The 19,562-nt window shown below is 32.4% G+C and overlaps 8 protein-coding genes across 15 annotated transcripts in view; 4 read left to right on the top strand and 4 right to left on the bottom strand.

Annotated features, from left to right (window-relative positions):
* Window positions 1–1,173: 1,173 nt before the first annotated feature.
* On the bottom strand, window positions 1,174–4,661 carry LOC114875371 (MATH and LRR domain-containing protein PFE0570w-like). Of its 3 annotated transcripts, XM_029185565.2 has the most exons (11): window positions 4,605–4,661; window positions 4,503–4,530; window positions 4,276–4,401; window positions 4,049–4,191; window positions 3,834–3,984; window positions 3,522–3,769; window positions 3,383–3,443; window positions 3,074–3,306; window positions 1,834–2,993; window positions 1,627–1,758; window positions 1,174–1,551 (listed from the first exon to the last, which is right to left on the bottom strand). In XM_029185565.2, exons 3-11 carry the CDS (start codon window positions 4,376–4,378, stop codon window positions 1,533–1,535), a joined length of 2,250 nt encoding a protein of 749 aa, XP_029041398.2. In that variant the 5' UTR covers window positions 4,379–4,401; window positions 4,503–4,530; window positions 4,605–4,661; the 3' UTR covers window positions 1,174–1,532. The 3 variants fall into 3 exon arrangements, with proteins under 3 accessions (XP_029041398.2, XP_029041400.2, XP_029041401.2); XM_029185567.2 differs by having other exon boundaries at window positions 3,522–3,766; window positions 4,503–4,657; XM_029185568.2 differs by having other exon boundaries at window positions 3,522–3,754; window positions 4,503–4,656.
* Window positions 4,662–5,259: 598 nt separating this feature from the next.
* Window positions 5,260–6,794, top strand: LOC114875385 (multiple coagulation factor deficiency protein 2 homolog). Its single transcript, XM_029185596.2, has 6 exons — window positions 5,260–5,372; window positions 5,496–5,614; window positions 5,799–5,849; window positions 5,947–6,149; window positions 6,225–6,373; window positions 6,459–6,794. Exons 2-6 carry the CDS (start codon window positions 5,507–5,509, stop codon window positions 6,620–6,622), a joined length of 675 nt encoding a protein of 224 aa, XP_029041429.2. The 5' UTR covers window positions 5,260–5,372; window positions 5,496–5,506; the 3' UTR covers window positions 6,623–6,794.
* A 134-nt stretch (window positions 6,795–6,928) lies between these two features.
* On the bottom strand, window positions 6,929–10,323 carry LOC114875376. The gene is made up of 9 exons (XM_029185576.2): window positions 9,597–10,323; window positions 9,314–9,489; window positions 9,136–9,248; window positions 8,605–9,069; window positions 8,475–8,535; window positions 8,234–8,408; window positions 8,007–8,178; window positions 7,668–7,930; window positions 6,929–7,231 (listed from the first exon to the last, which is right to left on the bottom strand). Exons 1-8 carry the CDS (start codon window positions 9,882–9,884, stop codon window positions 7,668–7,670), a joined length of 1,713 nt encoding a protein of 570 aa, XP_029041409.2. The 5' UTR covers window positions 9,885–10,323; the 3' UTR covers window positions 6,929–7,231.
* Window positions 10,324–10,461: 138 nt separating this feature from the next.
* LOC114875387 (FAD-linked sulfhydryl oxidase ALR) lies at window positions 10,462–12,069 on the top strand. Of its 3 annotated transcripts, none has more exons than XR_003789247.2 (3): window positions 10,462–10,806; window positions 11,032–11,477; window positions 11,998–12,069. XR_003789247.2 is itself a non-coding variant. In XM_029185598.2 (2 exons), exons 1-2 carry the CDS (start codon window positions 10,723–10,725, stop codon window positions 11,419–11,421), a joined length of 474 nt encoding a protein of 157 aa, XP_029041431.1. In that variant the 5' UTR covers window positions 10,462–10,722; the 3' UTR covers window positions 11,422–11,547. The 3 variants fall into 3 exon arrangements, 1 of the variants encoding a protein (XP_029041431.1); XR_003789248.2 differs by lacking the exon at window positions 11,998–12,069 and adding an exon at window positions 11,680–11,769; XM_029185598.2 differs by lacking the exon at window positions 11,998–12,069 and having other exon boundaries at window positions 11,032–11,547.
* LOC114875413 (transmembrane protein 145-like) lies at window positions 11,366–13,784 on the bottom strand. Of its 3 annotated transcripts, XM_046286482.1 has the most exons (5): window positions 13,289–13,784; window positions 12,732–13,155; window positions 12,077–12,666; window positions 11,659–11,962; window positions 11,366–11,454 (listed from the first exon to the last, which is right to left on the bottom strand). In XM_046286482.1, exons 1-4 carry the CDS (start codon window positions 13,382–13,384, stop codon window positions 11,693–11,695), a joined length of 1,380 nt encoding a protein of 459 aa, XP_046142438.1. In that variant the 5' UTR covers window positions 13,385–13,784; the 3' UTR covers window positions 11,366–11,454; window positions 11,659–11,692. The 3 variants fall into 3 exon arrangements, with proteins under 3 accessions (XP_046142438.1, XP_046142437.1, XP_029041491.1); XM_046286481.1 differs by lacking the exon at window positions 11,366–11,454 and having other exon boundaries at window positions 11,536–11,962; XM_029185658.2 differs by lacking the exon at window positions 11,366–11,454 and having other exon boundaries at window positions 11,536–11,962; window positions 13,483–13,784.
* A 192-nt stretch (window positions 13,785–13,976) lies between these two features.
* On the top strand, window positions 13,977–15,207 carry LOC114875382 (ribosomal RNA-processing protein 7 homolog A). The gene is made up of 4 exons (XM_029185588.2): window positions 13,977–14,252; window positions 14,337–14,669; window positions 14,737–15,042; window positions 15,116–15,207. The coding sequence occupies exons 1-4, from the start codon at window positions 14,210–14,212 to the stop codon at window positions 15,199–15,201; spliced, it is 768 nt and encodes a 255-aa protein (XP_029041421.2). The 5' UTR covers window positions 13,977–14,209; the 3' UTR covers window positions 15,202–15,207.
* A 19-nt stretch (window positions 15,208–15,226) lies between these two features.
* Window positions 15,227–16,786, bottom strand: LOC114875380 (uncharacterized protein C7orf26 homolog). Its single transcript, XM_029185585.2, has 4 exons — window positions 16,592–16,786; window positions 15,899–16,520; window positions 15,527–15,828; window positions 15,227–15,449 (listed from the first exon to the last, which is right to left on the bottom strand). Exons 1-4 carry the CDS (start codon window positions 16,668–16,670, stop codon window positions 15,361–15,363), a joined length of 1,092 nt encoding a protein of 363 aa, XP_029041418.1. The 5' UTR covers window positions 16,671–16,786; the 3' UTR covers window positions 15,227–15,360.
* Window positions 16,787–16,822: 36 nt separating this feature from the next.
* Window positions 16,823–19,562, top strand: part of LOC114875378 (retinoic acid receptor RXR-alpha-A) — a 45,247-nt gene continuing 42,507 nt past the window's right edge. The window contains exon 1 of one of the 2 annotated variants that reach the window (XM_029185584.2): window positions 16,823–16,905. Coding sequence is in view for 1 of the 2 variants with exons in the window: in XM_029185583.2 (XP_029041416.1) it covers window positions 17,465–17,483 (19 nt within the window). In the remaining variant the exon portion in view is untranslated. Of the gene's footprint in view, window positions 16,906–17,172; window positions 17,484–19,562 lie in introns of those variants that run through there. The other variant, XM_029185583.2, reaches the window with a different exon arrangement.

Here is a 19,562-nt window from a genome sequence, read left to right as displayed (position 1 = left end):
CATAATGCTTGTAATTGACTAGTCGTATCTCAAGCAAAAGTGTTCCGCAATCTTAATTAATGTTAATTCATTGGAATTCTGTAACTAGGGTTCGACGATGTTTGTTAATTAAAATTAGCCCCTATGTTTTTTAATAATTAAAATCAACGTATTTCAGAAGTAGTAGAAACCATCGAAGTAGGTACTACTTGTACGATTATAAGGTTTGATAACCGCCCCTTTGAGCAGGTAAAATGTTTACTTCCCTCGGGGTGTCATTAACCTTCCTCAGGTAATTTGTTTACGAAGTGATAAAGTTTCCTGGTACCAAAAACATCAAGATTAGTATGATTCATGGTCTTACTTTCCATAGTAAAAGAGATTTATTACATTTTATATTGCAGTATAAATTATTCGTTCCTATTGTATCGTAGGATGTATTTATTTCGTACTATACATCGCCAGGATTATTATAGATTTACTTTCAGACACCTAACTGTTTCTCTTTTCTTTCTTTATTTCTTGGTACGTCATAGGATCAGCAATACGAAACAACGAACACGAAAACAACTTCATAATACACGTATATTTGTTATGCAAATTAAGCGTTGACCTCAAGTTTAGACTTTTAGTTACAGAAAGTTCCGCGTATGTACACCCACGCCTTAGAATTGATATCAGGTAGCTATTCAATTAAGTTTCTCAGAAATAATGTAGTTTCCAATTATTCTACAACCGAGAAGCATTATTTCTTTTCTTTTCGTCATTACCAGCTTCATTCAGGGGTAAATTCAGAAAGTGGGAGTAGATGGGGATGATCGTCCCACCCTAGCAGTTAGAAATTTCATTAAACTGATGAACTATCAGGTAAAATCAGGCATTAATTGTTTGCTCGTGTGGGCGAAGCGATGCCAGCTACTTTTTTTCATCTTGAAATTGAACAAACATAATTAATTTCCGCCTCTACGCTGGCCATACTATAGGCATGTCAGCCGGGGATAGAGAAGGTTAAATCCATTATACATAACACCTCTTGCTTGAGACCTAACCTTTTTTTATTTATGCACTGAAGCGACCTCTCTGAGTGCAATAGCAAAGATCGATCATTTTCAAATCATTCTTCAAATTATTATCAAACGCCTAAAGAACCGCGCTTTTTTCTCAATTAAATGAAAAATATGATTTAAAGAGATATTAAAGGTTTACAAATTTGTATTTATTCGTTATAACATTAGTTAAGGATACAAAAAGTACAATGTACGAACAATACTACTAAAGGAAGCCAAATTATTAGAAAGATGATCATAATAAGACATGTCGATCTCCTGTAAATAATTAACAGTGAATATAACAAAAATGTGCGCAACAATGGAAGCTGAACAGTTTATAAAACAAATGTAATTTATATTATGATTATATTCCCACAATTAAATTGTTTTAATTCCTGTATTCTTGCGGATGTATTTATTTGTCACATGAATTGACACTTTATGTACATTATGAAATGTGTTTCAAAAACACATAACGTATCTTTAATCATCATTCGTGGTACATTAATTCCTTCGTAATTTCCTAAGAAACAAAGTATCGGTTATGATTCATTAAATTAAGTTATAGCTGTAATTAAACAGAAAATAAACTACTCACGATTTTAAACTTGGTTCATAAAGTACAGTCGGAGCTCTTTTTCGTCTAGGGCGATTCAATGCATACATACTGTTTATACTTGTATTACTGTTTTCTGAATCACTCGAGTTCTCCATTCTCGAATACGGACTTCTATAAATAAAATAATCATAATTGAATGTGGATAATAAATGACATTAGATGTCATAATAATTGCTCCATACTTACAAAGATTTAGCAGAATCTTGAGAAAGTGATACCTCAGGAGAAGGTGTTCTAGATTTAACATCGTACTCGTTCAATTTTTGTAACACTACTTTAGCGGCACTTGGATCTTTATTTACGGATTTACTTTTTTTCTTCGTAGTACTCTTCCCGTCACCTGGCGGTGTACTTTCAACAAACTCAGAAGACTCCCTTGAAGTTCGATTCTTGACTTTCATCTTCTTTTTTTTTTTATTCTCATTGTCATTCAATACCGGCAGTTTTACTGTTGATCGATCAAATATAGATTCGTTTAAACTATCGTTCGAAGCAGATGGAAGAGGACCAATTTGAGGCATTAACTTAATACTAGTGGTTATTTCCGGTTCTGGTTCAACCGGAACAATTGGCTTCAGTGCTGATTGTTCTAAAACTGGTAATTTTAAATCGCTTATATCAAAATTCATGTTCGGTTCTCGCATGTACATTAAGGTAAAATCATCTTCTTCCTCGTCTTTTAAACAAACTCGCCTTTGCGTAACAAAATTTGAAAAATTTACTGCGGCTTCATTTTCTAATTTATATTCGTCCTCGTTTGTAATCGTTAAATCAGTCGAAGTTGTATTATCAAAAGTATCGTTGTTTATATTCCGTTGAACAACTTGGTATTCATTTTCATTATTTATTTCTTTATCTTTTTTTAAATTATACCTTTCCCGTTTGTTCGTTAGTGATAACCGCGAAATTTCCTGCATACTGTTTTCATTATCCGAGGAATCACTTAATTCAGTTGCTTTTAAAGTTATATCCATACTATCATTATTAGAAATATTTACTTCGTCAGTCTTTTTGTCCTTATTTCCAAACGAATGAAACGTATGTTGTATGTTATACTTGATTGAAGGCACGGAAGAAGAATTATTAAATAACCAACTTGGTCCTTCGAGAGGATCCTCCAAATCCGATGGAATTAGTGTTCTATTAATATTTTCTTGCGTCTTTGAAGTACCATCTTTGTTATTACAAATTTCCTTATTTTCGTTTCCAATAGTTTTATTACTATTATTTTTTGAATTATCAGGTGACGATTCTGGTGTTTCGCTGTTTGTTTGAGAATCTTCTAGATTTACACTGTCGTTATTCTCTAAAGTATCATTTTCTTCACTATTTCGATTCTCCGTCAACTATAGAGTAAATAAATTCAGTTAATGCGAAAGTGAATTTGATTACGCTTTCAAAGAAAAAAAGATTTATTGACACAAACCATTCGAATGTTAATACTTTGAGAATTTTGCAATAACTTTGATACATCGTTAAGTTTTACTCTAGGGTTTCCTATATTTTCAAAATTTTCGATGCTGTTACGAGTACGAGTACTGTTAGGAGTACTATTACCCACGGATAATTTTCTCGATTTCGAAAGGCTTCCTGATAGTCTTCCAGATATTCTTCCAGAACGTCTGTTACTTCTTTTACTTAGTCGTCGTTCGCTTTCATCTGTAAATTCGAATTACGATATGGAACTAGTTTGCATTACGTTCACAATTACATTAATAAAAGTGAATTATCATACCACTAAGTCTTGGTGAAGCAACCTTTAATCTTTCAGGCATTCGATATACGCGGGCGTCTTCCTATAACGTTCAATCGTTTTAGATACAACATCTAATGTTCCAAATATAATAACTTCCATATTTTAATAAAATATATACATTTCTACGTTGCCTCATAGTTACATGACCAGAAGACCTTGGACTGTTTGATTCTCGATTTCCAGGGGGTGATGTTACCTCTTGTATTATACTTAAGCTTGAGGAATTATTAATATGTTGCATATTTACCCTACTTAAATTAATGGTAGGTTTTGTAATGGTGTGACCGCTCACCATAGGCTTCACAACTCCTTTAGTTGGAGCTTTCGGGGATAATCTTCTACTTCCATCTCCTAAAATACTTGCTGCTGTTAAAAGTGATATTTAAGAATAAGCACATGAATATACAAAACAATATGTAATATATCTTACTTCCAGTAGAATTAGAAGACATTCGTAAATTTGCAGGAGAAGATGCTACAAATTCTTGACACGTTGAAATGGTATTAGTTAAGTAACCAGTCATTGTTACTATCATTGTAAGCATATCTTTAGCATTTTTTAAAACATTTGATATTACAGCCTAAAATATATATTTTCATACATTATGTAATATGATGATTATTCTTTATATAAAGTAAACTTACACTGCTTTTGCTACATGCTGAACCTAAATCTTGTACCTCAGCAACCAAAGCAACATTTTGAGAAAACAATAACTGAGTCTTTTCTTTTTCTTTAGATAATGCTTTTGCTAATGAGTAATTATTACTTCTTAATTTTTCACACACTGTAAAATACAAATTTTATTTTAGTACTTTCAAACTACATGATATTTATAGCACTAATTTAATTAAATTTGTTTAAAACTTACATGGATTATAAGATTTAAGTTTTAGATAATTTCTTAGAAACTGTGTCTTTTTAGTGAGCACTGTAACTCTTTTAATTTTCCTATGTTTTGGTATCTGAGGCATTTTTCCATTTATTATTCAATTTTCTAAAAGTTCCAAAAAAATAATATCAATGAAATAAATTTCATGATTTCGTGATTTAGAAAATTAAATTCAGGTCAACAAAGTGGACAGGATTGAAGTTTACCTCTCAACGCGATTAGATTTTTCTAATCCTTTAAATTTAGAAATAACTTATTAATAACGTATTTTTCTTTGCTGCAATATAGCAACAAATTAATATTAATACCTTTTCAAAACAGTAAAGTCGCATCAACGATATGGTAACAGGTTTAGTAGCATATTTCCGCCATTGTAAAAACATGAACTTTACAACGGCGGGTTAAAGTCATTGATAAGAATCTCGATATTACTTATTTGTTATTAAATTATAAAAAAAATATTCAACGCGTTACTTGAAAAATCTATGTTATGAGTCATCTATAAAGTGACATTTATATTTACTCAATTTTAATTAAAAATGAAAAAGGACTCACACATAAGGTTCCGAATATTTACCCTAGGCATTCAAAAAATTAAAACCAATGTTAGGATATATCAATAAAGAGTATATTTGTACAATAATAATATATTACTTGAATTTAATAATTGCTTTATAATCTACAGTTATATAATGCATTTTACATATTTTTTGGCTGAATGTTCCTCATCTAGGGTTTCTTAAGTTGCTAAGTAAAATTTGATCTCTAAACTTATTTTTAATTTATAAAACTATTTCTATACGAATTAATGGAATCATATTAAATGCTTTTAATTCAAATTTTTATTCTTATACAGTCAGATTTATGAAAATTTAGTAATTGCTTTGTTCACAATTCATGTGATTGTTAACCCTCTAGTTTGAAATACCTCTCAAAGCAATGCTTGCAATTTGCAATGCCTGTCCACGTCAGTCTACATGATTTTTTGTGACATAACCTCAAATATACAACTTGGTATTCAGTCTTACCAATGAATACATTGTCAGTTTTTGTGTATATCCCTTAACATAAACAAGGTATGTTGTGTTTAAATATTGTTGCTTTCATAATTAGAAATGTAACACAGTATCAGAAAAAATAATACAAATGTATTGTTCATCTATTTCAAATTTGTAATTATATATGTGCATTTATTACAGAATATTTCAAAATGAATTGGACTTTCTGGGTATTTATAATTGGATCATTTAGTTGTAAATATGTAAATGCTCAGGTACAAAGAGTTCCGCCTGGTGTATCACCTCAACATTATCAACAAGTATGTTTTCTCTTGAAGATAATCAACCATATGGTTGCTATTACATTAGGTCATAATATAAAGTTTTTCAACTTGTTTGTAATTATTATCAAGGAATATGAAAATGATACTCTTAAAATTCATGGAATACATCATTTCAATGATAGTTTCATTCATAGATTAGTATGTATTCACTTTGTTTTAGCCTGTTCAACAAGTACATCATCAAATGCCACAACAAGTTCCACAACAACAGGTAGTTCCACAATGTTATAAGAAATTTATTATTGTTATACCTATTAACACTGAATGTATTACATTGTTCATAAATATTTATGTTATAATTTATAAAGTATCAACAAGTACCAGCACAAGTACCTATGCATCAAGTCCCAGTTCAACAACAACAACAACAACAACAACATCAGCAGCAGCACCAGCAACAACAGCAGCAGCAACAACATATGCAACCTCCTCAAGTACCAGTTCAATCAGGACATCATCATGATCATTCTCAACCTATACTTAATGCTGCCAATATAGTTAATGAAAAAGCGTATGTTCTAGAAAGTTAAATGCATTAATGCTGAATGTTTAAAATTGTTTATTAATTATTTTCTTGTTTGTACAGTCATATTGCTGAACATATGGAAGTTCCAATGGATACTAGTAAAATGACAGAGCAAGAATTACAGTTTCATTATTTCAAGATGCACGATGCAGACAATAATAATAAGTTAGATGGTTGTGAACTTATAAAATCCTTGATTCATTGGCATGGTATGTATTAACCGATCTCCTGTTATTCAAGATTTAGCATTAAGTACTTGAAAAAGCATGAATATAACTACTTCCTTGTATTTAGAACAAGGTAACAAAGAAGTACGCGAGAAATTATTCAAAGACGAAGAGTTGGTTACTTTAATAGATCCAATTCTTTCTATGGATGATACTAATAATGACGGGTACATTGATTACCCCGAATTTATACAGGCACAGCAATATGCAGCAGCTACTGGCAGACAGTAGTTATAAAATAAACAATATTTTTATTTCATTTTGAACAAATACGCAGTTTCATTTATAAACATCTTGATTTTTTTGTTATTGTTATGGTATAAGTAATGGTATAAACCACTACTTGAAATTATTTTTATTTTTACTTTGCTATATTTTCCAATAAAAAACAAAACAAAAATAAGACTGTTTGAACAAAAGGTAATAATAATTTAAAATAAAAACTCATTATTTAAGAGGTTGATAATTTAAATGCTTCCATTAATTCATTAACATTTTACAAGAATTATTGGGTTTGGTTGAATTGAAAATACTGTGTCTTTAGAAACAATACTATATTCAGCATAAAAATGCTTACGCACATAACACGATTGTAATAATACAGTGAAATCTTGATCGATCGTTTCTCGAATAATCGTTTTCCCTTATGTGCCGTTTATTCCATCCATTTCCGTCGTTGTACATTCCCGTATCTATGATTTTCCCTCATTCATCGTTTAGGTTGATAGATCCTTTCAAGAACGATGGATACAGATTCCACTGTACAACAATTTTATATCTATATTTATCCTGAATTATATAGATCAGTCAGATTCGTGTATATACATCATACGTATTCATCTAAAAACATATATTCACATAAACTGAGCATCGTTTCTCATGTAATTATGCTGTCATAAATTAGGACATATTAGAAAATTCTTCATGTCTAATTTTTGATACGATCCAGGTAAAAAAACAACAATTTTATAGTATAGTTAGTTATTACAATCTTGAAAATTATTCTATTATCAATAATTACACAGACCTATATGTATTATATGGTTGTAAAAATGATATATAAATATAGTTTTGTTACAAATTGGTAACTCTTACTTGTCTTAAACCATAAATAAGTTTAATACAATTATGCTTACATAAAATTTATCGATACGTTTGAAACATACATTTTTCGTTTAATGTTGAAATAAGATAATTAAAATATAACATTCTTTATTATTTCAAGTTGTATGAAAATATGACCAAACTCTTCTGGATTAAAGAAATTCGTACTTACTTAAAGATACATTCCATTTACTAAATAATCCGCGTCATGAGCGTATGGTCCATGCCGTCTTCCGCGTCTTCGAACAACTCTTAAACGGCAAGCTATCAATGTAGCTGTAATTGCTGTTATCGTAAGTCCTAAAGCTAATGATATAACAGCTCCTCTGGGTTTTAAAACCTCGATTTCGTTGGGTTGCTTCAAATGATCCGCTATTATAGTATTCCTACCATGCTCTCTGCTGTGGTCTTTGATAACTATTACACTTTTATGTTCTATATAAAAGAAATATAAATAAAGTAACATAATTGGTGAGAAATATTTTTAGGAAAATATTGTTCATCAATGTACCTTTCGGCTCTTTTCCGTTTGCATGATTTAATTTTGGTGTTTCGATTTTTAATGTATTTTGTTTAGCGTCATTTTGATCGATTTCTTTTTCATGGGCAGCATGCTTCTCTCCTTGTTGAGTAGTCTTTTTCACTTCCTTGCTTTTTGATATGTATCTTTGCTCACTCGATATCTGCAATAATAGCTCCATTGTATAAAGGAAATTTATGAAGTGAAAATAAACTTACATCGCAAGGAGGTGTTACTGTACTCGCGACGTTATTTTCTAATTCATCAATTTGCTTTGGTGGCAAGTTCGGTATTGGGGACGGAGATGGAAAAATTTGTGTATTTTGCCATGGTCCTCTATTTGATGATCCAAAATGTGAGATGTATGGAGGTCTTTCATCTAAATACGCACCCCTAACAAAACATTTAAGAAATTTAAAGTTGAACTACTTAGCGTTTTTCTGTATTTAAGAATCTTACCCATCTGTCTCTTTTTCTCCTATAACACTTGACCCCTTATGATTAAAACTATGTGGCTGATCTAGAAACAAGGAGTTCAACAGATTATTATATGATATAAATTAGTGTCGTTTTTAAATATGCTACCTACGTTCATAACGATTCAAGTTGCTCTGTTCATGAAAAGAATTAATAGGATTATACATGTCCTTGTTTTGATCGTAGATAGGTTGAAGATTCCATTGGTATCCTGGGGCACCGTAACCTTTATGTATTGGAAGTATTTCCATTTGCTGCGCTGGGTATGAAATGGGTCTTGGAATCATTTGTTGGTCTGAATTAGGTAACATCCAAGAATTAACTTCTGGATGGGCATATTGGGGAACAGGAAATTTATGTTGATCAACCATTTGTTGATATTTTATGTTGTCGATAGGTAAAGGTGGTGGAGGTGGTTGGGGTCCTTGAATTATAGGAGAAATCGTTGGTTTCTCTGTAGGACATTCGTCTGCTGCTTCATCAGATTCATCTGCACATTGTGGAATGCCATCGCATACATTATATACTGCTATACACTCTCCAGAAGATCGGCATTTGTATTGATTAGGCCTGCAACCTAATATATACAATATATTAATATACATCTGATGTTTTTTAGGACATTGTTTCAATTTTTAAATACCTTGCTTAATAGGTGGAGTTGTTGTTAACGATAGCTTTGGTGCTAAAGTTGCAATTAATTTGATAGGGGGTTCTGTGAATGAATATTCTGCTGGTGCTATGTCTCCTAATTTTCTGTGGTATGAATAATGTTATCGTTTTTTACTGAATGATTAAAAATATTGTATATGCATGCTCACCTGAGGGATTTCAATTCGTGTTCTTGTTGAGAAATTCGAATCTCTTGTTCAAGTTGTGCATTGCCTTCACTGTTGTAATTGGTGTGTATTGCACTACTGTAATTAGCATGATTGGTAAATTTACATTTGAAATCGTGCGATGGCCCACATTGGAAAAGGTAACAACTTCCAGGTTTCTAAATGGAGATGCAATTAATGTATCATAAGTAGAATATAGATAATTAGGAAATTAAGATCTGAATATTGCATTTATAATTAATGCTTAAAAGAAAAATGGGTATACCTTTTCTTCGAAAATAAACACGTCACAATTTTTTGTATCACAACAGAATCGTAAGCATTCGCTTCTGGAATTAACATCCATTTCTTTCAAGTACTTAGCACCCATGTCCCGAGATTCCTGAGTTCGAATAATTTTATTTTCGAGGACATTGAAACTCTCGAAACACATTTGATAATTGTTTCTAAAGCTGGCGCGTTTTTCATTTTTGTTCAATAAAATTTCACCAGCCACACAATACAGGATCGTAAAAAGATGAATACAAATTTGTATAACGTTAGAGGACAACATTCTCTTATAATCCGTGAGTAAGTAAAGTGCGCATGCTTTCCGAGTTTCTATATTTGATCAATAACTTCAAGTGTTATCCGATTAAAACAGGTACACATGTACAATGTTAAAGAAAAAATAAAAATATAATAAATTAGAAAATTTAGGAATCAGAAAAGCGGGGAAGTTTTAGTTTTATACATCTCTCATTTTTAAATAGTTTTGAAGTTTTGAAACGATACCGCCGGCTGTACCTGGCGGCAAATAAAATGCCGGTACCAAGGCGCTTTTCAGTTTTCGTTTTACTTTTGAAAGACTAAATATATGTTAATACTGTTATTTAAGTCATATTATTAATTCTAATGCATACGAAAATACGAATATCATCATTAATGAAATATAATGTAAACTAATCGCGCTTTTTTTTATTCTTGGAGTCTCTAGAACGGTGAGACCAAAAGCCCCTGTGAAAGCTCTTTACCATTTTTGTGTCACATCCTACTGTATCAATTGAACTGACATTTTTATATATATCGTCCTTCCTCTGTTCACTGCTAGATAACGCTGACAGTATCGTTTTCTAAAAGGTTTGTGATGAATATCTGTTTTACGTATTGATACGTATTCAAAGAAAAATTGCTTGGTATATGAAGGAAAAGGATAGCGAATTTCCGTAACACAACTGATCCAATAAATAATTCTTACCCCATACAAATTTGATACAATGCATAATATTTATACATATATTCGCAAATTATAATATTGCAAAACAGGTTACAATCCACGTGGACTCATTATTACTTATATATAACAGTTCTTAAAGGTTCTTACGAATGAATACAGTGTTTATGATAACAGAATGTCTCACGAGAAACCTTGTCGTGCATGTACAGACTTTAAGACATGGGCAAAAAGTCAAAAGAAAACTTATGAATCCACAAAGGTAGGGATATACTGTATAAACTTTTATTTTTGTAAGTAAATGATATATAAGAATAAAAGTACAACAGTATTGTACATGTTAAAAAGTATTGCATCATTGTATAAACTATTACACACATTGGTTGTACACCTTATAGTAAATATTAAGTAACTTCCAAAAAATAGGTAGTAAATTCTTCTAAAGAATGCAAATTATATGTATTTTTACATATTTCATTCATATCAGGAATCTGAGGAAAGTAAAAAGAAAGATCAAGCTGTAAATAATACTAGACGTGATTGCCCATTGGATAAGGACGAATTAGGTTCAAGAACATGGTCATTTCTACATACCATGGCAGCATATTATCCTGATAATCCAAGTGATGAACAGAAATCAGATATGAAAACATTTTTTAAAATATTTTCTAAGTTTTATCCATGCTATGTATGTGCAGAAGATTTACAAGAGCAAATAAAACAGTATCCACCTCAAACAGATTCGCAGGAAAAGTTAAGTCAATGGCTTTGTAACATTCATAACGGGGTAAACAAAAGGCTTGGGAAACCTCTGTTTGATTGCAAACTTGTTAACCAAAGGTGGAAAGATGGTTGGCTGGATGGTTCATGTGATTGATAATCGTTATGGTTTTAAATTCTCAGATAAATCCTACACGTGATATAAAAAATTATGTAAGTTGATTATTGTAAATATTATTCTAAGAAGAATAAGATGATAATGGCATGGGTACAGCGTATAAAATTAATATTTAATTCCTTATTGACTAACTGTACCTTCACAGAATGTGCCCTTTCTTAGTTATAAATGTTAAAAATAACAGTAAAAATAGGATCATTATTTCGTTTTACTTACATATATTATCACTTATTTTAGAGTATGCTTATTATTAAGATTGCAAAGTAGGTGGAGGTAGATGGGATATAGTGAACGCAGAACCTGCTGTTCTAACACGAGGTTCATAACTATGGTCTTGGCCATCACCAGCAATTGGCATCACTTGACATGTCCTAATATGAAATGGAAAACGCTTGTTAGCCATAGATGGTCTAGTGATGTATAAAAATATTATATGTCCCAGAAAAACAATCCACAATGAACATCCTTTAGCAACACTTTCTCTTATCCATTCATCTACTAACAAAGTGATGCAGAGCACCTACAAGATTATAAATATTTTTTATATATTTGCAGAAGTACAAGAGCATTATTTACAAGTGGTTTTAAATATGATTCTATGTTATTAAATCAAATGTATATTTATTACATATACCGTTAATGGATGACACAAAAACCATGTTGATCCCAATGAAAATAATGAACCGTAAAAATGAAGCTTTGTTGACATTTTCCTAACGGTTTTAAAACAACAAAGGGAAAATACAATCCATGCAATCAATTTTAATATTATTAGTCCATAACCTGGTGGTGATTCATAAATGTATAGTACTAATCCAGGATCAAACACATCCGACTGATAAATATATAATGACAACTGACAGAAAGAAACAAGGCAAATAAAACATATAAGCCATCGAATTTGTTTGGGTTTTAAAACACTTTTAGTTACTGTGAAACCAAGTGCAAGTAATAACATAAGCAAAGTATATAAAATATCAGAACATGCTTCTAAAAGTTGACCCAACAAAGAAGCATTATTCGTTGATGTTCCTCTTAATCCAAGATTTATGTAACTATAAATTTCAAATAGAATCCCCACCAATTGACAAAGCAAAGAAGCCATGAATAATTTGTAAGATACATGTAATAGTCTTCTTGCTCGCAATTGCATGGCTGCATAAAAACTTAGGATGACAAGTACTATATAAATGCAAGCAATTATTATCAATTCTGGTAATATATCTGAAACGAAAATAGATTCAATTAAACAATATCAATTTACTCTAAATCGAGGTAAAGTTACTTGCAGAATTCATCTGCTGAGAAGTGTTCTTTCCAAAAATTGCCATGTGGCGCATTTGTTAGCGATATCCAATATGAAACATTTAATCCGTTTTTCGATGAACAATCTGCTAAAGCAATAAACCACCATCTCGGACGAGATGATCGAAACCTGCGATAGCTAGAACATCGTGTTATTGTGTCTTCTTGGACACATCCGGATTGTTCAGACGTTGATAACGATAATGGTACTATTTGACCAATTCCGTCCCAAAGCAAAGCTTCCTTTTCGATACATGTTTTGTTTGAAGGATAAACGCTTGGCCATTGATCAGGGGCGTCATAATATAATAATAATTTCAAATTTTTTTCATCACCTCCTAATTCAAATTCATACCGAAATGTGCCTTGTTCCGTTAAAAAACAAAATCTCGCTAAAAATGCCCAGTTCTGAAAAAATCGGTTTTGTAATGCACATTCAGCTTATTATTTATAGTTAATGCAGCAGGGTGAGTATATATATAAGAACATGTAATATAACTTAAGAATAGGTGTAAAAGTTCGAAAAGAATATTTATAGTACTTCACGTGTTACAAGGTGGCCCCGAAGAATTTTGCTTTCTGAATTTGTTAATAAAAACAATAATATAATGCAAAAAAAGAATGATACGTTAACCATAGTTAACGCACGATCGGGCAATTTCTTTGAACTGGAATGATATCTACAGATCTATTACATGTTACCTGCTACCTGCTGTTTTTCATGATCAATATTACCCTGCCTGTTAAAAGTATAAATTTACACATTGATTTTATTTATAGTATAAATTATGGTTTTAATATATAAACTGGATAAATAATTTATTAAAAACCAAGGAAATTAGTAATTATAATAAATTGTGGAAATTTCAGTAATATTTGAATTATTATTTCGAAGCGCCAGAAGTATTATATCGTATTAGTATGTGCGTTATATGACCCTGACATTTACTTACAATTGTATAGCATTGAAATATAGTAAAGTAGTGGATTTGAATACACATATGTATAGATATCAAGCAAAGTAGGCTTATCTAGTCTTAATTTTGACAATATTTATATTAAAAATGATTTAGAAACAAAATACAATCATTTTTAACTATTAAATGTTATAAAATTTGGTATATAATTACAAAATATGAATAACTTAAATATCAATTCAAATTCTCGCGCGTAAACGTAAATGTTGGGTCGCGTTAGGTATATATATGGGATGCTCCCCCACTACTTCGGCACTCTTTCCGCGGCGGGAAGACCAGGGAAGACTAGCTGTCAATTCTCCTTGTAATAATTATTATATTTTAGTTTCATTAAATTGTTTACGAATAAAAGTTATTCATTTATAATGTTTGAACAAAAATATACTTGATTGATATATACGTTTCATCGGTGTTTTGAATGAGTTTATGCGTATGACTTAACGCACGTGTTATTACTGACTTAAAGACAGGTTATTAATTACGATATGATCATGAAGAGTGAGAAACAAAACCTTAAGGGTTTCAGAAGTAATTACGTCGTACTTTATGTGTTATTTTAATTAGACTATTTACTCTCATAAATAAGTATCTATTTGATTACTCAATTTTTAGCATTATGGATTCAATTTAATAGAAAGAACACAGACAAACATCAATTGTTTCTTAAAGAGCATTCCATCAGAAATCAGTTACCAGAACATCCAAAAGGAAGAACATTATTTGTTCTAAATGTACCACCTTACGTTACACCTAAAGCATTACAGAAAGCGTTTAGCCAAATTTGTGGAAATGTTACCAATGTTTTCTTTGTAACGTCAAAAGGGTTTAAAACAGCATATGTAGTTTTTGAAAAAGAAACTACACTAGAAAAGGCATTAGAACTTCCTGCAAACTATATGATATCATTAAATAGAAAAAATAATGTTTGCTTAACAGGTTTAGCAAGTAAGTTTTTCCAGCATTCTTCTTCATTTAGTCTTGTAGAATATGCTTTAATTATTTTGATAATTAGAGTGGTGTAAAGAATACAATGAGTCAATATGTGATGAAGAAAAACTGAAGAAGGAAATTGAAGACTATATGTTGGATTATGATAAAAAGATGGCTGAGAAAAAAGCAAACGAAAAGGCTATGGAAGAAGAAGCTGAGGATAATGATGGTTGGGTAACTGTAAGTGCACGCAAGAAGAGAGGAGAATATGCTCTCTCTAGAAAAGAGTCTACTATCAATAAAGTACAACATAAGGAAGAGCAGAGAAATAAGAAAAAGCAATTGCTTAACTTTTATACTTTCCAAATTCGTGAGAGTAAAAAACAAAGTAAGTTTTACCTCACGGTGTTTAGCTTGCACAGAATTCAGTCATTTAAGGTTTATTATATTTTTGTTTGCAGACTTGGCAGAGTTAAGGAAAAAGTTCGAGTTAGATAAACAAAGGTTACAAAGTTTAAAATCTAAAAGAACTTTTAGGCCTTTTTAATTTTGTATCCTTATTAAGTTGACAATTTTAACACGAAATAAATATTTATTAGATCTTAAAAATTTTGTTTATATTTACAGCTATGATTCAGTCATGTATACTGTTATACATTATGTACAGTTCAAACATAAAATACAATATTACCATAATACAATGTAATTAAGTAGCTTTAGATGCATAGGTTTGTAATGTCCATTCGATTAAGAAATGTTGGTACGATAAAGGTTGCAACAAAGCTAATAATTCTTCTGTAACAAAAACAGAAAATTACACGTTGTAATTATAATTTTTTATATATATTTTTTATAATTATAACAATACATACGTTTGTTACCATAAATGCAATTTGCGGACATTGCTGCGCTAACGGCCTGTGCAAGTCGTGCCATAGCTAAATCGTGTAGAGTTGAACTGACGTTTACTTGAGACTGTAAACTAGTAGTCAAAGTTCGAGTAGTAGCTGCGAAGTGCTGCGCTGATATAGCATGTTTATTGTTTCTACTATTCTTCAATCTTAATACTGAATCCATTAGTAGTTGTTGAATTTTAGAATAAAGTTTTTTTTGTTCTTCAGAATTCTCCGCATTTTCTATGGTATTAACACGTAGAGGAGATAAAATACACCACCTGATGAAAAAACGATACTATTCAGATGAACATTTTAAGATATATTTCATAAAAGTCTTGTTTAATTTACCTGAATAAACCTGCTATGGGTGTTATCGGTGTCATTGGAATGCCACCAGTTGGTAAAGCAGGATTATCCATTAAAGGAGTTAACAGAAGACCTGGATTTTCATCTATCCATTCTCCAATTAACCTGAGCAATTCTGTAGGTGGATCTTTATCCTCATAAACCTCGCCTATTGCTGTCAGTAAGTTGGCAGTGAAATGTGATGCGAGAACAGGAAGCTGCATCAACTTGTCGATAGATTTTGGCGTAAGGACAAAATAGTCGTTAAGTACGTGCCTTGCTAATCCTACGCTTTGCGGAGAAGTAGAGCCTAACTGTTGCATCCAAATTCCGGTTGCGTTCAAGATTGCTTTATTTTGGGTGGCAATAGATAAAGATACTAAATTGCCTAAAATTTTATATCTGGGACTATCTGCAGGGAAAAGAGATAAAAATATTGCGTTCCGTACGGCGGGCATTCCTCCAGGACTTTGGAAAAAGTCGCTCAGAACTTCTATTAATTGCAATTCTTGTATCGCTAGTGTCATGTTGCGTTTCTTCCGCCTTTCTATTTCTCCGAACACGAATTCGGATATTAAATCCAGTTGTAAATCCATCTGTTTCCCGGATTTGCCGCATAGTACTTCTTTAAATATAATAATAAAATTAAAATATGTTTCTAGGTTTAAGAATAACCTCAATTAACCAGCGTCTTACCGATTCTGCACAATGCTTCCGTAGCACAATACGGAAAATCTAGGTTTCGTAAATTAAACTTTATATCACCCCCAGCCATTAATGAATATATACGCGGAATAAAATTACTCGGTGTCAATATCAAGATATTTATACTAACACTGTATACATTTTTTTAGGTTATGGCTTCGGGTTCTAATGAACACGATACCCTCTGGCGAATGCAAGCTGATTTAACGAAAGAAACATCCTACTGATTGGTACATTTTTACTGATTGGAGTTTTTGTTATTGAGGTGCTAATAAATGTATACCTTGGACTACATGATAGAAAAAGTGAGTATATTTCATTATCTTGTTTAGTACACATATTACATTTAATATATGAATAAATCACGAGAAATGATAAAGAGAGGTTATAAAATAAAGAAAGGATTGGATTCGTTTTTTAATAATTATATATAAAGATTCATTGGTGTTTGTTTGTTTATATTTAACAATTAAGATAAAATTCATCTTTAGCGCTATAACAGGAGCCAGGTTCGAACGTTTAGCGCCACCTCTGAGTAGGTTGCGAATCAGATTGTTAGTCAAAACAATCGCCGAATTCACAATCTATTTTTAGGCGGTACGCACTTAGCTTGGCTATTTTACCATTTTTCGTGTACGTTTGAAAAAAGAATATACAGTGTGAATGTTCAACGAAGTTGTCTCGTGGTTTCGGAAAAGTTCAACGACCTCATGGTAATTGTGACAAGAGAGCGACCGGCCATGTTTATATCGTGGTGAATTTTGAGCTAGCGGCCCGAAATCCACAAGTAATATTCCACGTGTACTTGTTCGATACTTGTGTCGTGTACCGTACATACAGCACGGTGTCAGCAGCCTTTGAGAGATGGAGTCCAGCGAAAGGGGTGAGTAAATTACATGCAAATAAAATCGCGGCAATATTGAGCCTCTGACACAAATCGCGACCTGGGGGCAATGGCAGTGTCAGGGTCGAAACGGAACTAGTTCAGTGACCGCATTCACGGTATTTGACCGTGATATTAACGGAGAATTTCGTTTTGGAGATAACTTTCATTCATCTGTAGTTTCATACGACTTGGCATCCCACTTTCTGATAGCCTTTCTGTGAAAATTGCTCCCTTAGCCAAATGTATGTCACGCATTCCACTTTTGATCTTGACTGTACCCTTCTCTTTTGGCTTAATCTCTACGCGTGGTCTCATACATGTTCGTAAAAGCATAAATAGCTCGTAAAGAAAGTATCGTAGTCACAGTTTTTGTTTAAACTCGGTGCATGCTTTTTTACGCACAGCATCAGGAGCGAACGGTTTGCTGCAAATAGATCTAACTGGAGTTTCATCTTTCTTTGATGTTTATTTACGAAACACCGAAGAAAGTTGTTCACTCGGTTGGCTGCACATCGTGCATTACGCAATATGTAGCATAACGGCGTGTCTTTAACCTAGATAATCTCTCGTGTACAGTGAATTAAAGCCATACTACCGCTTGACAGAGACACGTGAGAATTATTATCGCTTGACCGAGTCCAGTATGTGTTGCAATGTGGCGACACCTGGCGTCTCTTGGTTCACGTCCTACCTCAAGCTAGCGCGAATTAACCCCTTCGTGCTTGTTACCGTTCAACCCTTTGTTTTCACGGTACAGCTGTACAGACTAAAATCTAGTAATACAAATAACACACGGGTTATTTTGTAAATCAATAAATATCAAAGTTTAATATTAGTAATATTGCATGCCATGTTCTCAAACGAATAGGTGTTATATATTGAACGAATGAACGAATAACAGATTAAGTTTTATATAGTTCAGAAAACTCGTAACGAATTGAATTATTTATTTAGAAAATAATTAATAGAATTTCGTTTCGGATATTTTTCAAATTTTTCATTCGCCACCAGAGGGCAGGTCTGTGACTGTTCCTTATATTTAATTCATTCTTTTTCACCCTTCAAAGTTCTTTCCTGAGATCCTTCACTTTCTGTATAGATTCTTCCTTGTTATATAAGCCCAAGGTCGAACTACACGATTGCACGCGTTCCTCTCTTCTCCGGATCCCTATTTTATCTTATTCCCTACCAGTTACGTTGCCTTTTTCTTCCTCCATCCTGCTATGTTGTCTCTCTTCATCTTTTCTTCCTTTTTGTTCTCCCTCCACAACATACATTCTTCATTCTATGCTTTATTATATTGGTTCGCGCATATTGTGCCGTCTTACTCGATGTATTCGTCGTGTGTGCACTTTATTCTTTGAAATTCGACGAATTGCATTCTGGCCTTGAGCCCAAGGTCGAGCGGAGATTACGTAACCGTCGAAGGGTTAGTTTCAGCCTAAACCGGACGTGTAGCCCTTTTCGATCAGGTTTCCTTGACTACGCAGATCGGAAATTTTATTAACCGATAACCGGTAAGGTGGGATCTATCGGAGTTACCAGTTAAGATCTATTAATAGATCGTCTCTTCCTAATTTAAGAAAATAACACTAGCAGGGTCTAAAAAAAAAACCTTACCAGGCAATGTTTATCTCCTATCGCTTCGTACTTTCCTAGTTTCTTATCCTAATTAATGCACCATGAATTATTAACGAATACAGTGTAAGCAACGGGTTTACGTAACCGTAGAGATAGTAACGATGTCGTAAACGTCCATAACTCCAGCAACGAATCCGTAGAATAATGCGGATACCCGTTTGCTCGCAGAAGCGTATCACGCTTCATTAAAGTATCGCCTGTTCGTTCGTTGCAATTAGGAGCTATCGATTTATAGGTAATAACATAAACTGTTTCCCAGGCTTTGGACGTTATCAGATGCGTTTCGCATTCTTCACCTCCAAATGAGGGCGGCGTATTTTAGGGACAATTTCGAACGAACATTATCGACTGCTAATAATATTTTAGTTTTATTCCTCACATCATATTTTTTTATTCATATTCGCTATCCGCTTATTTGTTGCCAACAGCACACGG

This window comes from Osmia bicornis, chromosome 7 (genome assembly GCF_907164935.1).
Source record: "Osmia bicornis bicornis chromosome 7, iOsmBic2.1, whole genome shotgun sequence".
Taxonomy (NCBI): Eukaryota; Metazoa; Arthropoda; class Insecta; order Hymenoptera; family Megachilidae; genus Osmia; species Osmia bicornis.
This window is presented reverse-complemented; position numbering and strand designations above follow the sequence as displayed.

What these genes read in the sequence shown, in the direction of transcription:
- LOC114875371 (XM_029185565.2), bottom strand. Translation starts at nt 4,378, where the DNA reads ATGCCTCAGATACCAAAACATAGGAAAATTAAAAGAGTTACAGTGCTC. An exon ending in CAGCATGTAGCAAAAGCAGT is followed by an intron (nt 3,985 to 4,048) that starts GTAAGTTTACTT and finishes TATATATTTTAG; the next exon opens with GCTGTAATATCAAATGTTTT. An exon ending in CAAGATTCTGCTAAATCTTT is followed by an intron (nt 1,759 to 1,833) that starts GTAAGTATGGAG and finishes TTTTATTTATAG; the next exon opens with AAGTCCGTATTCGAGAATGG.
- LOC114875385 (XM_029185596.2), top strand. Translation starts at nt 5,507, where the DNA reads ATGAATTGGACTTTCTGGGTATTTATAATTGGATCATTTAGTTGTAAA. An exon ending in CACCTCAACATTATCAACAA is followed by an intron (nt 5,615 to 5,798) that starts GTATGTTTTCTC and finishes ACTTTGTTTTAG; the next exon opens with CCTGTTCAACAAGTACATCA. An exon ending in AACAAGTTCCACAACAACAG is followed by an intron (nt 5,850 to 5,946) that starts GTAGTTCCACAA and finishes TAATTTATAAAG; the next exon opens with TATCAACAAGTACCAGCACA.
- LOC114875382 (XM_029185588.2), top strand. Translation starts at nt 14,210, where the DNA reads ATGATCATGAAGAGTGAGAAACAAAACCTTAAGGGTTTCAGAA. An exon ending in AAACCTTAAGGGTTTCAGAA is followed by an intron (nt 14,253 to 14,336) that starts GTAATTACGTCG and finishes CTCAATTTTTAG; the next exon opens with CATTATGGATTCAATTTAAT. An exon ending in TCGTGAGAGTAAAAAACAAA is followed by an intron (nt 15,043 to 15,115) that starts GTAAGTTTTACC and finishes TTTTGTTTGCAG; the next exon opens with ACTTGGCAGAGTTAAGGAAA.
- LOC114875376 (XM_029185576.2), bottom strand. Translation starts at nt 9,884, where the DNA reads ATGTTGTCCTCTAACGTTATACAAATTTGTATTCATCTTTTTACGATC. An exon ending in CAACTTGAATCGTTATGAAC is followed by an intron (nt 8,536 to 8,604) that starts GTAGGTAGCATA and finishes CCTTGTTTCTAG; the next exon opens with ATCAGCCACATAGTTTTAAT. An exon ending in GGAGAAAAAGAGACAGATGG is followed by an intron (nt 8,409 to 8,474) that starts GTAAGATTCTTA and finishes ATGTTTTGTTAG; the next exon opens with GGGTGCGTATTTAGATGAAA.
- LOC114875413 (XM_046286482.1), bottom strand. Translation starts at nt 13,384, where the DNA reads ATGGTTAACGTATCATTCTTTTTTTGCATTATATTATTGTTTTTATTA. An exon ending in GCCACCTTGTAACACGTGAA is followed by an intron (nt 13,156 to 13,288) that starts GTACTATAAATA and finishes CGATTTTTTCAG; the next exon opens with AACTGGGCATTTTTAGCGAG. An exon ending in TTTTGTGTCATCCATTAACG is followed by an intron (nt 11,963 to 12,076) that starts GTATATGTAATA and finishes ATAATCTTGTAG; the next exon opens with GTGCTCTGCATCACTTTGTT.
- LOC114875387 (XM_029185598.2), top strand. Translation starts at nt 10,723, where the DNA reads ATGTCTCACGAGAAACCTTGTCGTGCATGTACAGACTTTAAGACATGG. An exon ending in AAACTTATGAATCCACAAAG is followed by an intron (nt 10,807 to 11,031) that starts GTAGGGATATAC and finishes CATTCATATCAG; the next exon opens with GAATCTGAGGAAAGTAAAAA.
- LOC114875380 (XM_029185585.2), bottom strand. Translation starts at nt 16,670, where the DNA reads ATGGCTGGGGGTGATATAAAGTTTAATTTACGAAACCTAGATTTTCCG. An exon ending in GGAAGCATTGTGCAGAATCG is followed by an intron (nt 16,521 to 16,591) that starts GTAAGACGCTGG and finishes TTATATTTAAAG; the next exon opens with AAGTACTATGCGGCAAATCC. An exon ending in TTGCATTTATGGTAACAAAC is followed by an intron (nt 15,450 to 15,526) that starts GTATGTATTGTT and finishes TTTTTGTTACAG; the next exon opens with AAGAATTATTAGCTTTGTTG.